The sequence below is a fragment of the Phocoena phocoena genome, chromosome 10, assembly GCF_963924675.1.
Source record: "Phocoena phocoena chromosome 10, mPhoPho1.1, whole genome shotgun sequence".
In the NCBI taxonomy this organism is placed as follows: Eukaryota; Metazoa; Chordata; class Mammalia; order Artiodactyla; family Phocoenidae; genus Phocoena; species Phocoena phocoena.
Window position 1 is genome coordinate 75,892,670 of NC_089228.1, and position 16,607 is coordinate 75,909,276.

At 42.2% G+C, this 16,607-nt stretch overlaps 1 protein-coding gene across 2 annotated transcripts in view; it reads right to left on the bottom strand.

The window, feature by feature from the left end:
* PLA2G7 (phospholipase A2 group VII) overlaps nt 1-16,392 on the bottom strand; it is a 34,392-nt gene extending 18,000 nt beyond the window's left edge. The window contains exons 1-4 of one of the 2 annotated variants that reach the window (XM_065885039.1): nt 16,084-16,392; nt 6,075-6,217; nt 1,512-1,633; nt 925-1,069 (exon numbers count right to left, since the gene is read on the bottom strand). In XM_065885039.1, coding sequence (XP_065741111.1) covers nt 925-1,069; nt 1,512-1,633; nt 6,075-6,183 — 376 coding nt within the window. In that variant the 5' untranslated portion in view covers nt 6,184-6,217; nt 16,084-16,392. The remainder of the gene's footprint in view (nt 1-924; nt 1,070-1,511; nt 1,634-6,074; nt 6,218-16,083) is intronic. The other variant, XM_065885040.1, reaches the window with a different exon arrangement.
* Nucleotides 16,393-16,607: the final 215 nt, after the last annotated feature.

A 16,607-nucleotide genomic window follows, 5' to 3' on the forward strand; every position in this document is an offset into this window, starting at 1 on the left:
AAGGCTCAAAAAAATGGAAGATGTTGTCTCTTCTTCCTTCACTTCTCGCTTGTTATTGTCATCGTTATCATCAATTATTTGTGTTTCACTTTCTCATCAATACGTTGGAGATGTGGTCATGAAGACTGCATGTGATGACTGCTATGGAAGTGACTTATAAGTTATTCAGCGTCATAAAGATGCGTAGTGATAATATTTTCATCATTTCTCTTATAAATTGATTCTGAAGAAAACTCCAACGAGATGTTTAAAATGAATGCCAAAAGTTGTAGGTATTTTTGAGGGGGAAATTTGAAGACATGGTTAACATCAGCCCAACAGTAGTGTCTGGTCAAACAGATAAGGAAGGACAACTCAATATTAGTGAAATACAGACATATTAAGTGATGAATGCACATCGGATTGTCTTAGTGAGAGAGGCTGGCCACTTGGGGGTCGGTGATGGGAATGAGAGTAGTTTCCTCACTTATGACATGTAAGAAATTAGCTTTCACTCCTTTGTTTAGGATCTGGAGAGTTATGGAGGCTTCTGTTTTCTTTCTCTCTTTGCCCAACTGTAGAAAGCACTTCAGTGCAGAGCGTAGAAGGTAGTAGTCACATAAGCCCAGCTGCTGGTCTCACCGCATGACTGCCTCCAAGAATATGTAAGAAGCAAAAATCAGGCCAGCCACAGAGAGATGTCAGAGCCAGCCTGAAAGTCTGATACCTTCACTCCCTCCACGCACCCCATCGTATTCAGAATAGACAAAACGAGAACCCTTGATTCTCTTATAGTTACCTGGCCTTTTAAGAAATACTTTGTCATCTTAGGAGATGTCTGGACTGGAGACAATCTACTTTGGTCTTTCACTGCCTGAAACTCCTGCTATTTTCAAGCTTTTCTTATATTCTAGAGCCTAAAAGCAGAAGCAACACAAATCTTACCAAAGAATAAGCTCAAAATTTTGCCCATAAGCCAGTGTGTTCCAAGAAATCTACTAAGACCAAAAAAATATTCTTTGTTTGGGATCCAAAGGGTGTCACAGTGATCATGATCTTGGGATGGATAATACAAACGCAAGAAGGTGCCCTGTAGAGGAAAGAAGTTAATGTACTTTTAGTCAAGTTGCTTCTTAAACATGTTCTAACAGCTATTTTGCATATTTAATTAGCGGGGACCCAAATACTTCTATTGAGCAAGAGGTCCAGAGAGCTTTTTAAGTTGCCGTGGTGATTGAATGCAGTCAAAAGGAAGAGAAATAGAACGACAGTATGCTTTTTGAGTGAAAAGAAAGTGTGAGCAGCCTGGTTTCGCCATCAAAGAAGGGGAAAAAAAGAGTTTATAGTTAATCCGATGAGAGCAACGAATTGGGGAATGAATTAAACTGCCAAAGGCTTCCCAGGAGACCATACACATGGCAAAATAAGTCTTTCTCAGGTGAGGGCAAGGTCAGGTTTCAAAACCTTCTCATGGGCCATAGCCACAGTCAATATTAGAATATAAGGATAAGTGGTATTAATCAAATCACTACCTTATTCGTGTAATCAAACATCAAGTCTGTACAACCGACGGAATAAGATCCATTTCCTCTGGGGATTTTAGTTTGGCCAAACATTGCAGCAGCCATCAGAGCTTGTAGTTTTTTGACCCACGCTGGAAAACAGGTCAATATTATTTCACTTGTCAGCCGTTACACCCCAGACTTTATTACACAAAGAAACTCCAAGAGAATCAAGTGACTACCCATAGTTTCCTGCCTCCATTTCTTTACTAATTAGTAAAATACACAAATAATTATTGAGCGCCTGCTGTATGCAAAGTACTGTGTGGGGAAAAAGATGGCGGTCGACATAGCCCTTTTCCTAAGATGTTGAGGATCAGCTCCCAATCCTTCCAGCTTTGCCCTTACCTTCTACTCCTATCCAGAGCATATTAGAGACCACTTCCCAAATCTGCTTTTCCTAAACATGAACTCTATCCACCTTTCAGATTTGGGCTCACGACTTCCCACTGGAAGCCCTCCTATTGGAACAGCAAAGCCTATGGTCCAGAATGAAACTAAATGACCATCTCCCAACTCCCCCTCTTCATCTTCCAAACACACAGCATGCAACTCCAGAATTCCCTAGCTTGGGGATCCCAAGCCAGAAACCTGGGACTCATGCTACTCTCCTAACCCTTTCTCCTCTATCCCCTACATCCAACCAAGTTCCAGTCTCTAACATTTGTTTTTTAGCTCTCTCCAATGTATCCTTACCACATTAGCTCAACTGTCTCAGTTACACCTTAACGGTTCTTGACCGGACAGTCGCCATCTCTCCCAAGTGTCCTGTTCACCTTGGATCCTGACTCCTTCAACTGCATCTTTCACACAACTCCTGGAGTGATTTAAAGCATGAATCTCACCAGGCAATTCTTCAAATCCTTCAATGCTTTCCTATTATCACCAGGTATTTTTTCTTGAAGGGGGAATGTACTGGAATCTTTCTGGAAGGCAGTTTGTAGGTTATATTTAAATCTACACATGGCTTCCAGTGTGGGGTGGCTTATCTTTCCAGTGTTTGGGGGTTGAAGCTCGTAGAGGTTCACAGGTACACAAGTTAAATCCCAAGTTCCCAGGCACTGTAAGAAAGACACTCCATGATCTGGAGGTCCACTGGCTCCTCCTCTTCTGCTGCTTTTTCCCTTGTTATCTCCCTCCCTGTGCTTCAGCACTGCTGAGTGAGGCATTGGGCTGTTCCATGCGTCTACACCTTAGTAAATGCTGTTCCCTGTGCTTGAAATCCCCATGGCAAACTCCTATTCGACCTTTAATATCTTGATCTTCTCTGAAGCCTGCCCTGACCACCACCAGACTTAATCGTTTCATCCTCAGTATCAAATCAATTCCCTGTATATATTTTTATCTTTCTTCCTATCATATTAGATTAAAATTATGTGTCTGCACGCTCTGTCTCTCAAGGCTATCTCGTACGAGCTGCATCCATATCTTTGTATCCTCACATCTTTAACACAATGTCTAGCACATAAGCGGTGCTCAAAAAATATCTGTGAAAATGAGTTAAACTAAGCTTTTCACTGTCACTGGGTCTCTTTTGTTTCTGCTAAATGCTTGACGGCATATATATATATATTTTTTTAATAATTAATTAATTTTTTGGCTGCATTGTGTCTTTGTTGCTGCACGCTGGCTTTCTCTAGTTGCGGCGAGCAGGGGCTACTCTTTGTTATGGTGCACAGGCTTCTCATTGCAGTGGCTTCTCTTATTGCAGAGCACGGGCTTTAGGTGCACAGGCTTCAGCAGTTGTGGCATGTGGGTTCAGTAGTTGTGGCACACAGGCTTAGTTGCTCTGCAGCATGTGGGATCTTCCTGGACCAGGGCTCGAACCCGTGTCCCCTGCATTGGCAAGTGGACTCTTAACCACTGTGCCACCAGGGAAGGCCCATGGCCTCTATTCTTTTACCTACCCACTCTTGAAACATTTTCTCTCTCTGGTGCCAAAACCCTGTAACACACCTGCAGTTTCCCCTGTTCCCCTTTCTAACCCCCAATCAAGTCCTCATGTAATTTCAGGATGGTGAGTCCATATATCAGTGTATCTGGATTCAGTTTTCTAGATTCAGCTTGCCTGCTCCTTTCCTTCTGTTGGACTGTGAGAGGTGTATTCCAGGACATCTGACCCCTGAAAAGGTCTCAGGAAACTTCGAGCTGACCCAGGTTTGAGTGTAGGCCTCCAGGGCCCTGTGGCTGGTGAGTGCCAGGGAGGCTGCAGAAAAGGTTCACCAAACAACAAGGTCCTACTGTACAGCACAGGGAGCTATATTCAATATCCTGTGATAAACCATAATGGAAAAGAATATGAAAAAGAATATATATATATGTATAACTGAGTCACTTTGCTGTACAGCAGAAATTAAACACAACATTGTAAATAAATTATACTTCAATAAAATAAACAAGAAAGAAAGAAAGAAAAGAAAAAAGAAAGAAAGAAGGAAAGAAAGAGAAAGAAAGATAGAAAGAGAAAGAAAGAAAGAAAGAGAAAGAAAGAAAGAAAGAGAAAGAAAGAAAAAGAAAGAAAGAAAGAAAAAGAAAGAAAGAAAGAAAGAAAGGAAGGAAGGAAGAAAAGAAAGAAAGAAAGAAAAGGTTCACCAGCCCGCAGCTAATCTGGTTATGGTCCTAGATTTCCCATTCTCTAACCAACTATCAGCACTCATCACGAAGGAAGAGGCAGGGAAGAGACTTGCCAGGTTGAATGGCCACTCTGTAGATGATATAGTTGTGTGGTTCAGAACTTACAAATGTCACTTCCTGTTTTTCTTCAACTCTATTTTAATAGGAGCATTAGAACCTATGGTATGCTGTTAATCTTATTATACATTTTTGGTGATGTTCATTTATCAAATAGTCCTGATGTTCATTCCTGGGGTTGGAGATGGAATGTACACGTGCTAGGAAAATGACATTCTCTTATATGGCTTTATGTCCTCCATTAGCAAATGGGATATCTCTAGCCATGTTTACAAACTTTTTGGCTGCATGATCATATTTTCTATGTATTCATTTATTAATAATGATACAAATAATCATCTATTATTTTCATCTTTTATTGAATAAACTATTTCTAATAATTTTAAATTTATTTATGCATAATTTTAAAAATATTTATGCATTCATTTTTGAGTATTTCAAATGAATGGGGCATTGGGCTCCAGGCTGGGATGACAAAGATGAATGAAGCGTGTCCTCAAGTTTCTGACTGTCCAGTAACAGCTTTCCAGTGATTTTCAGACATGAGGGAATAGAGAACATGTTTTGAAATTCCCACTCTGTACCAATGAAAAGCACATGAGGCAAATGTCTCCTAGGTAAGAATTTGCTCGTCATGTAAGATGTTACCTGTTTTCAATGTACAGATAAGGGAATGGGAGAATTAATTTAACCTTGAGAATTAATTTAACCTCCTTGAGCTTGACTACAAACCCTCTGTCTTAGTCACCAGTGTATTACACACACCTCAGTTCTCTGATAAGTATTGTTGCATGAATGGACCTGTGAGATATGATGCCATTTCCTATGCAAACATAGATAGAAGATCTGGTCCCTTTTCTGCTGTTGCAGTCATTTCCCCAACTATGAAGCAGGGCCAGATTTGTAAGACACTGGTTATGAAAGATCTTTGGTAAATGTCACAGTAAGGAGTCACCCATCAAGACCACACAACTAGATCCAGGGCTACCATATCTCCCCAGGTGCATGCGTCTGTGGGTACAGACAGTATGGCACCTTGCAGAGGCCACTGATGCTGCTCACCTGAGGAGACTAGATAGAGAAGTTCATGCATCCCAACCCTCTGAGATTAGCAGGAATTCACAAAGCTCCAGAAGGAATCACTTTTCAATCAAGTTTATTCTAAGTGACAGGAGATGTCCCTGTCTAGAGATGGCTGTCCCATTCTGGCCACCACTCCTGGGCTTGACTAAGCCTCCCCCTCTTCTCCTTCCCTCCACCCTGCAAAGTAAGAAAGAGCAAGGGATGCACATCCATTCTCATCTGGAGCTCCGAGTGCCTACTGGTCCCTGCTCCTGCCTGTCATTAGATAGAAAAGATTGTCCCCCTCTGGATCCCAAACTCTAAATTGCCATCTTCTCACACACTCCACCATCAACCAGGACTTCACCTGTTGATCAAGACTCCTGCCTCTCCTTCACCTTCGTAGGGGCAAGTTTGGGGTTGCCTCTGAAGGCACTTCAGGGGAAGTGTGTTACTGCACGGAGAGGGCATGGGTCAGGGCAATGAGGTATAGAAGGGGTGGTGTGGACCTTCTCTATGGTGACTGCGCGCTGAGGTTCCAGCTTGTCTGAAAAGGCCTCATCCTAGGCTGTCCTGCAGTCCTGATGTTGAACAAGAAGGCACTTCTCTAGTTTCATTAAGAAGAGGAAAGAGTGAGGCCCTCCCCCCGGCCCCGGGAGAACTGAGGATCTCATCTTCATCAGAATCTTCTTAGAAGTCCACACGTGCAACTTCCCTGGGACCACTTCGAGTCTGGCAACAGGTCAGTAGCTCAAGCCCTTGAACAAATATACCTCTTACCTGATGATTCAATATAGGCAACAGGATTTAGGTCTTGCCAGTAAAAGGGATGAACCAGCGTGAGGCAGGTGCAGAGGCAGAAAAGCGCGTGCAGTTTGGGTGGCAACATCTTGGAAGCTGAGCAGCCGTTTCAGCTTAACCTTCTTCAAGGCAGATGATTAAAAGGAAAAAAAAGACATGCAACAACGAGGACTTGAATAGGCTAACCTATCAGTGAGATTAAAGGACTAGTAACATGATTCCGTGTGTTATAAAGGGAGAAGACATTTGGAAAAAAAACAGCACATGCATTTTCTAGAATGGGTTTTTGGGAGGCACTAGGGTGTCAGAGTTCTTGGTCATGCTGGATTGCAGAGCCCAGAAATAACACTTTTAGGTTATAATATTAGGTTTTCGGCCACTAGTTCCCTAACTTTGTAGCAGTCTAGTTTGGTTAGAAAGGAGCATCAAACTATAATAATTTTATCACATATCATAATCATGATAATATCCAAGGGCATGTCTAGCGCATAGTAAACCCTCAATATGTTTTGGCTAACGTTTCCATCATGTTTGTAAAATAATCGTGTTGCAGCAGCTGGGTGTGTTTTTGGTGCTGATGATGTTATATTTTGGGGGATCTCTATACCCTGCTACGACTGAGAGCCTCCCAAAGGTAGGGGGCAGATCTTACTTGCTGTCCCAAGTGCCTAACAGGGGTCCTGGCATGCAGCTTGTGTGGGATAAATGTCGGTAGCACTGATGAATACAACTGGACTTGTGATAATAATAAATTATATTACAGGGAGGCTCTTTGCTAACATCTTATCAGCAAAAACTATCTTGTATTTGTGAATCACTTTTCCCCTTGAAAATTTCTCCCCTCTTTTTGGGGTGATGGAAATGGTCCAAGCCATCACCATCTCATTCTTGAATTTTGCAGTAACCTGTCACTGGTCTACCCCGAACCCTATGGTCAATTCCCAATATAGCAGCCAGAGTGATCATGCCATTCCTTGTGCTCAAAGCCCCCAAATGGCTTCACATGACACAGAGCAGAAGCCATAGATCTTAAAGTAACATATAAGGCTCTACAGCCTGTACTTAACAGACTCCTGATCAGACATCCCAGCCTCTCCTGCACACTCACCCACATACTCACTGCAGCTACACGTCTTCCTCACCATACAGCAAGCATTTCAGGCCCCGCCTTGTCCCACCTTGTGATCTGTACCTGTGTTCCTCTTCCAGGAAGGCTCTTTGCCCTGACACCCAAATAACCGGCTCCCTCACTCCTAGGGTTTTGCTTCCATGTTACCTTCTCAGTGAGGTTTTCCCTGACCAGTTTAAAATTACAATCTACCCCCCAACACATACACCAATACGTGCCCTGTTTCCCCAACTGCTTTATTTTTCTGCATAATATTATCACCAATAGAGATTCTCTGGATTACTTGTTAATTGTTTACCTTCCTCTTCCAGAAAGTCAGTTCTGTGAGCATAGGGAATTGGCGCTGGGTTTTTTTTTTTTGCTGTTTTTTTTTTTCCCTGCTGTTTTCCCAGGACCTACAACAGTGCCCGGCACATAGTAGGCACCAGTAAATGCCTGCTGCATGGATAAATTCTGAATCCTGGTAGTTTCTAACACATCGGTTACTCACATAAACTGAGCCATGTTTAATGATCCATGTGGGTGTTTGTCCCACTGATACGAATAGGGTACTAACTAGCTGGCACGGTTATTCTGCAGGAAGATGTAGATCCGTGGCACAGAAATTAGTGTTCCTGAGTAGCTATGTGCTCCCCTGAATTTCCTGGCCTCCCTGGTAGCTAGACGGGACTGATTTCCGATAAATGGGAATTTGAATGGAAGTGGCCTAGGATATTTATGAGTCAGTATGTCTCTCCATTCCTTCCTTTCCTTCATTCAGCAAACTTAGAAGCCACATGTGTGCCTCCAGACGGAGGAAGTCTGGATCCCCCATCACTGAGCAGAAAAGAGCCTATGCCAGTTCATATGGCCTCTTATGAACAAGAAATGAACCTTTGTTGTGTTAACCCATTGAAATCTCCAGGTTAAGTTGTTTTCCATTATGACAGTGCAACAGGGCCGATTCTGAGTAACATCAGATCTGCAGTCATTCAGTCAATGGGTACTTACAAGCAAATGCTACACACCCTCTGCTATGTCAACAACTGTGGTAAATACCGGAGAATTTGACATAATCCCTGCTCTACAAGAGCTTACAATAAGGATTCAGAAACAAGACTCACATCTATAATACAGGAAGAAAGCAAATGACAGGGACATTTCCAAATTCTTAGATGATATGGTACAAATTCTCAGGGCAACAGGAATTCGGAGAGAAAGATTTCAGAGGAGACAGGGCTATAGAAAGGTCAGCTCTTATCACACAGGCTAAAAATCCAGATATGTAGCTGGGAAAACTGTCACTGGAGCTCTAAGCTTCTTGGTTATTTATAGAGTATTCCATATCTATTTTTAGGGGGGTGGAGGGAATCAGAAAAAGCATGTACAGTTTAACTCCTTAGATCATTTATAATATTGGTTGACTTCATTTTATCTTATTTCACTATTATTTTCAATTTTATTATAACGTTAATACATGACTTCAAAATTCAACCATGACAATAAAGTAAATTAAAAAATGGAGCTGTCTTTGCACTAATAATCCCTTGCCAACAGATGTTTTTCCAGATGCATTTCCATGCGTAAATACATGTACACATACACAATACAGACAAACATATACACCCATACATATAAATATACATACATATATAGTTTTAAAGTTTGTTTATAAAACGTCATACAATATATTGAACTTCCATTTTTAATTTGAAAATATATTGTAAATATCTTTTCATATGAGTACATAGCACTATAATTTGTCTTTTTATTTAAAAATGGCACCTAGGAGTTGCTAAAAAAAGTTTGCTCACTAAATAGATGATAATATTGCTAACATTTGAACACTTACTAAGTGCCAAACATTTTGCACAGTTTCTGGCACATGGCCCCTTACTCAATCATCACCAAAACAATCTGTCAGGGAAGTTTAATTATCCCCATTCTACTGATGAGGAAACTGAGGCCAGAAAAGTTTAACTGACTTGTTCTAATCACACAGCTAGCAAGTGCTGGAGGTAGGGCTTAAGCCCAGATTGCCTGAGTGCCTGCTTTTACCCACCACATGGCATCTTGATATAATGTCAAATTCTGTTCACTCTAAAACCAAAATCTTCTAAAGTTAATGAACAGAACAGTTATTTTAATGATGCTAAACTGGTCGGAGCTGGATTGAGAGATGACTTAACAAAGAATTAGAAATTGTTCTCCAAAGACATGAGACTCTGTCTCGTTGTTCTTGCCCTAATTTATATTGGAGCAACATGCCAAGACCCTTGGAAACTTCAGAGTACTGTGTATGAATCCCGAGACATAGCTAAGTTTCCCAAATAAGCAATAGAAGAAGTTGCACTGAAGCCAGGCTGGATCCTCACAAGCCTCCACTGCTACCCCTCTGTTACAGTGTCACAACTTGGATTTTCATCAAATAACATCATCCACAGAAAGTATTTACCACTCCTGGTGCTTACAGCCCAGGCTGAATAAGGGGAGTGTCGTTCAGCCCACTTGGAAGATCACGAGGGATGAAGAGGTGAAAAAGAGAAGACAAAGTGAAACACATAAGGAATCAACAGTGATTTTTAGGAACCCTGCACCAACCCCAAGAAGGCTCACTTGCCCGTAGCAACTTGGGTATTCATCACATCTTCCCTGTCAATAACCTCAGGAAGAATTAGAGACAGCCAATGGCTAGCAGGGCTTCCCCGAGTCCTCCAAGCAGGACTGGGGTGCTCTGCCCTCCCCATGATTCCTACCAGACCAGTGCCAGGGCCATCACCTTTTGTCCTTATAGTGGAACCGGCAGAGTTAAGGCCAGGTGAAATGGCCCGCACCAGTTCCCTGCCTGACCTCAGGCAGGCTGCAAGGCTCTTGCGGAAGCTTTGAACACGCTGATTCCTGAGACCCATCGCAGACTTTCTGATGTAGAATCTTCAGAAGGCAGGTCCAGGCATCTATATGTTAGCTCCCTATGGGCTCTGGTATAGCCAGTACCAGGAGGCAGTGTTTGGAAATGTCTGCAATGGAACAGTAAGAGTACTGTTTGCTGAGTTTTTTTCATCACCCTATATATGTGATATCTGACCTCATTCCCAGAGTAATAATTCTCCAAATAATTCAATGACTGGCTGCCTCATTCATGCATTTGCTCACGAATCCATTTACTCAATTTTAAGAGTGACTATGTGTCAGTCACTATGTTTCGGATTAAAAGATTTCAAAAATAGATGTGATTTTTGTCTTTAAAATCCCTAGCAGGGAAAGCGATTGTCGAACGGTCATAATGAGGAATAATAGCAGAATAACTGAGGCAGAAGAACGGGTAAGTGACCTGGAAGACAGAATAGTGGAATTCACTGCCATGGAACAGAATAAAGAAAAAAGAATGAAAAGAAATGAAGTCAGCCTAAGAGACCTCTGGGACAACATTAAATGCACCAACATTCGCATGATAGGGGTCCCAGAAAGAGAAGTGAGAGAGGAAGGACCCAAGAAAATACTTGAAGAGATTATAGTCGAAAACTTCCCTAACATGGGAAAGAAAATAGCCACCCAGGTCCAGGAAGTGCAGAGAGTCCCAGGATAAACCCAAGGAGAAACATGCCAAGACACATGGTAATTAAATTGACAAAAATTAAAGAAAAAGAAAAAATATTAAAAGCAACAGGAGAAAAATGACAAATAACATACAAGGGAACTCCCATAAGGTTAACAGCTGATTTCTCAGCAGAAACTCTACAAGCCAGAAGGGGGTGGCACGATATATTTAAAGTGATGAAAGGGAAGAACCTACTATCAAGATTACTCTACTGGGCAAGGATCTCATTCAGATTTGACAGAGAAATCAAAAGCTTTACAGACAAGCAAAAGCTACAAGAATTCAGCACCAGCAAACCAGCTCTATAACAAATGCTAAAGGAACTTCTCTAAGTGAGAAACACAAGAGAAGAAGAGGACCTACAAAAACAAACCCAAAACAATTAAGAAAATGGGAATAGGAACATGCATATTGATAATTACCTTAAATGTGAATGGATTAAATGCTCCAACCAAAAGACACAGACTGGCTGAATGGATACAAAAACAAGACCCTTATATGTGCTGTCTACAAGAGACCCACTTCAGACCTAGGGACACATGCAGACTGAAAGTGAGGGGATGGAAAAATATATTCCATGCAAATGGAAATCAAAAGAAAGCTGGAGTAGCAATACTCATATCAGATAAAATAGTCTTTAGAACAAAGAATGTTATAAGAGACAAGGAAGGACACTACATAATGATCAATGATCAGGGGATCAATTCAAGAAGAAGATGTAACAATTATAAATATATATGCACCCAACACAGAAGCACGTCAATACATAAGGCAAATGCTAATAGCTATAAAAGAGGAAATTGTCAGTAACACAACAATAGTGGGGGACTTTAACACTTCACTTACACCACTGGACAGATTATCCAGACAGAAAATTAATAAGGAAACACAAGCTTTAAATGACACAATAGACCAGATATAGTTGATATTTATAGGGCATTCCATCCGAAAACAGCAGATTACACTTTCTTCTCAAGTGCGCACGGAACATTCTTCAGGATAGATCACATCCTGGTTCACAAATCAGGCCTCGGTAAATTTGAGAAAATTGAAATCATATCAAGCATCTTTTCTGACCACACTGCTATGAGATTAGAAATGAATTACAGGGGAAAAAACGTAAAAAAGACAAACACATGGAGGGTAAAAAATAGGTTGCTGAATAACCAAGAGATCATGGAAGAAATCAAAGAGGAAATCAAAAAATACCTAAAGACAAATGACAATAAAAACACGACAATCCAAAACCTATGGGATGCAGCAAAAGCAGTTCTAAGAGGGAAGTTTATAGCAATACAAGCCTACCTCAAGAAACAAGAAAAATCTCAGATAGACAATCTAACTTTACACCTAAAGGTTCTTTGAGAAGATAAACAAAATTGATAAACCTTTAGTCAGACTCATCAGGAAAAAGAGGGAGAGGGTTCAAATCAATAAAATTAGAAATGAAAAAGAAGTTACAACAGACACCACAGGAATACAAAGCATCCTGAGAGACTACTACAAGCAACTCTATGCCAATAAAATGGACAACCTGGAAGAAATGGACAAATTCTTAGAAAGCTAAAACCTTCCAAAACTGAACCAGGAAGAAATAGAATATATGAACAGACCAATCACAAGTAATGAAATTGAAACTGTGATTAAAAACCTTCCAACAAACAAAAGCCCAAGAACAGAGGGCTTCACAGGTGAATTCTATCAAACATTTAGAGAAGAGCTAACAGCCATGTTCTCAAACTCTTCCAAAAAGTTGCAGAGGCAGGAGCACTCTCAAACTTGTTGTACGAGGCCACCATCACCCTGATACCAAAACCAGACAAAGATACCATAAAAAAAGAAAATTACAGACCAATATCAGTGATGAATATAGATGCAAAAATCCTCAACAAAATACTAGCAAATGGAATCCAACAACACATTAAAAGGATCATACACCATGATCAAGTAGGATTAACCCCGGGATGCAAGGATTCTTCAATATAGGCAAATCAATCAATGTGATACACCATATTAACAAACTGAAGAATGAAAGACATATGATCATCTCAATAGATGCAGAAAAAGCTTTTGACAAAATCCAACACCTGTTTATGATAAAAACTCTCCAGAAAGTGGGCACAGAGGGAACCTACCTCAACATAATAAAGACCATATAGGACAAACCCACAGCAAACATCATTCTCAATGGTGAAAAACTGAAAGCATTGCCTCTAAGATCAGGAACAAGACAAGGATGTCCACTCTAACCACTATTATTCAACATAGTTTTGGAAGTCCTAGCCACAGCAATCAGAGAAGAAAAAGAAATAAAAGGAATACAAATTGGAAAAGAACAAGTAAAACTGCCACTGTTTGCAGACGACATGTTACTAAACATACAGAATCCTAAAGATGACACCAGAACACTACTAGAGCTAATCAATGAATTTGGTAAAGTAGCAGGATACAAAATTAATGCACAGAAATCTCTTGCATTCCTATACACTAACAATGAAAGATCAGAAAGAGAAATTAAGGAAACAATCCCATTCACCATTGCAACAAAAAGAATAAAATACCTAGGAATAGACCTACCTAAGGAGGTAAAAGACCTGTACTCAGAAAACTATAAGGCACTGATGAAAGAAATCAAAGATGACACAAACAGATGGAGAGATATACCATGTTCTTGGATTGGAAGAATCAGTCTTGTCAAAATGACTATACTACCCAAAGCAATCTACAGATTCAATGCAATCCCTATCAAATTACCAATGGCATTTTTTACAGAAGTAGAACAAAAAATCTTAAAATTTGTATGGAAACACAAAAGACCCCAAATAGCCAAAGCAGTCTTGAGGGGAAAACGCAGAACTGGAGGAATCAGACTCCCTGACTTCAGACTACACTACAAAGCCACAGTAATCAAGGCAATATGGTGTGGCACAAAAACAGAAATATAGATCAATGGAACAAGATGGAAAGCCAGAGATAAACCCACACACCTATGGTCAACTAATCTATGGCAAAGGAAGCAAGCATATACGATGGAGAAAATACAGTCTCTTCAATAAGTGATGCTGGGAAAACTGGATAGCTACGTGCAAAAGAATGAAATTAGAACACTCCCTAACACCACATAGAAAAATAAACTCAGAATGGATTAAAGACCTAAATCTAAGACCAGACACTACAAAACTCTTATAGGAAAACATAGATAGAGCACTCTTTGACATAAATGACAGCAAGATCTCTTTTGACCCACCTCCTACAGTAATGGAAATAAAAACAAAAATAAACAAATGGGACCTAATGAAACTTAAAAGCTTTTGCCCAGCAAAGGAAACTATAAACAAGACAAAAAGACAACCCTCAAAATGGGAGAAAATATCTGCAAACGAATCAACGGACAAAGGCTTAATCTCCAAAACATAAACAGCTCATGCAGCTCAATATTAAAAAAACAAACAACTCAATCAAAAAATGGGCAGAAGTCCTAAATAGACATTTCTCCAAAGAAGACATACAGATGGCCAAGAGGCACATGAAAAGCTGCTCAACATCACTAATTATTAGAGAAATGCAAATCAAAACTACAATGAGGTATCACCTCACACCAGTTAGAATGGGCATCATCAGAAAATCTACAAAGAACAGTTGCTGGAGAGGGTGTAGAGAAAAGGGAACCCTCTTGCACTGTTGGTGGGAATGTAAATTGATACAGTCACTATGGAGAACAGCATGGAGGTTCCTTAAAAAACTCAAAATGAATTACCATATGACCCAGCAATCCCACTACCAGGCACATACACAGAGAAAACCATAATTCAAAAAGACACATGCATCCCAGTGTTCATTGCAGCACTATTTATAATAGCCAGGTCATGGAAGCAACCTAAATGCCTATCGACCAACGAATGGACAAAGGAGATGTGGTACATGTATATACAATGGTATATTACTCAGCCATAAAAAGGAATGAAATTGGGTCATTTGTAGAGACATGGATGGACCTAGAGACTGTCATACAGAGTGAAGTAAGTCAGAAAGAGAAAAACAAATATCGTATATTAACGCATATATGTGGAATCTAGAAAAATGGTACAGATGAACTGGTTTGCAAGGCAGCAATAGAGACAGAGATGTAGAAAACAAATGTATGGACACCCAGGGGGGAAAGTGGGGGTGGGGGTGGGATGAATTGGGAGATTGGAATTGACATATATACATTAATATGTATAACATAGATAACTAAGAAGAACCTGCTGTATAAAAAATAAATAAATTAAATTAAAAAAAAAAAAGAAGGCCATCCCCTTCCCCTTCCTATGGACCAGGCCAATACTTAATGCTCGGATCCCTGAGTTCAGTGTTAGCCCAAGATTAGGTTCCAGGCCTTTGTAACTGTCAACACTTTGAAGGTGTGCATTTCCCGGCTCCTACTCATAGACCAACCTCCTGGCTCAGCATTCTTACTGGGGTCAAAGGTAATTTGTTCAAGACTGATTTGTTAACACAAATCCCTCTCGAACCTGAACACCTAAGTCCCTCAAGGGCTCCCAGACCCCTTACGAGCCCACACACCTCTCCCTCCTCCTTCCTCCCATTTCCGCAGCCACCCAGGAAGCCAGAGGTCTGAATGAAAGCCTGAACTTTTCGTTTTTAGAGCTAGAAAGGTCTATGAGAGGCTCCAGGTGATGACGGGGAAGAGAATGTTCTCTCTGCTTTCTGGTTCTGTTTGGCTTTTTAAAAACAAGCCTCCCGCAGACTCAGGGTAGCGCAGCCGAGATCTTATCTGGGCTGCAGCCTGGAGCTCTGGGACATGGAGAGTAAGTGATCGGAACAGAGAGGGACGGCTTTGTCATTCAGATCATACAGCAGCTTCTCAGAACTGGGCTCCGGAAGAAGCAACACTCATGTGTGTGTGTGTGTGTGTGTGTGTGTGTGTGTGTGCGCGCGCGTGTGTGTAGACCCACAGATAAGAAAACTCCCTGTGCTCCAGGTTCCCCTGTCAGGATTCCCTCTCAGCACCCAATTCTTTGGGGTTGCTCCCCGGGGAAAAGGTTTGGGAGAACTGGGCTCGAATTCCATCACCCTCCCCGCAAAGATCCTAGAGCTGTTCGGAGGGCGGCAGGGAAGGCGAGCCCAGCTCCGGCTTGGAGGTGGGTGCGGGCGGGGTGCCAGCCTTCCAACCCCCATCCTCCCCCATCCTCCCATCCCCATCCTTTCAGCCCCCAACCTCCCAGCCCCTCAGCCGGCGGCAACCCCCGGGTCCCACCCGCCCCGGGGTACCTCCTCACCCGGGCACCGCGATGAGCTGCTCGCGGGAACCGGGACAGGGCGCGCCGACCCCTTCTGCTGCTTGCTCGCTGCCAGTACCGCGGGCTCTGTCGCCCGCTGTCACCGGGTCACCGTGGCCGCGGGGCGGCGGGCGAGGGGCTGCGCGCTGGCTTCACGCTCCTTCTGCCCCGCGCCGTCTGGTCGCCCCGACTCTGACCTCCCCCGGCGCCGCAGGAGGAGAGAAGGGGTGGAGCTGAGGCCACCGTCCTCCCACCAGCAGAGGCGCTGGGACGCGGGCGAGTTCGGCGCACACAGCACCCTCCCAGGGCCGGCGGTCTGCAATCTGGACCCGCGGGTTAACTTAACCCCCTTTCCCCCCGGGACCGACCCACGCGTACAGAGAGCGGGTGCTGCGCCCCCGGTTCCTGTTCTCAGACTCGATTCCGATCAGATCTTTCCCAGTTCCATTCACCCCCCCATCGCGCCGACCTTGCTCGTTTCACTAAATTCCCGGTTACTCTGTTTCCATCTGCAATCCGCAATG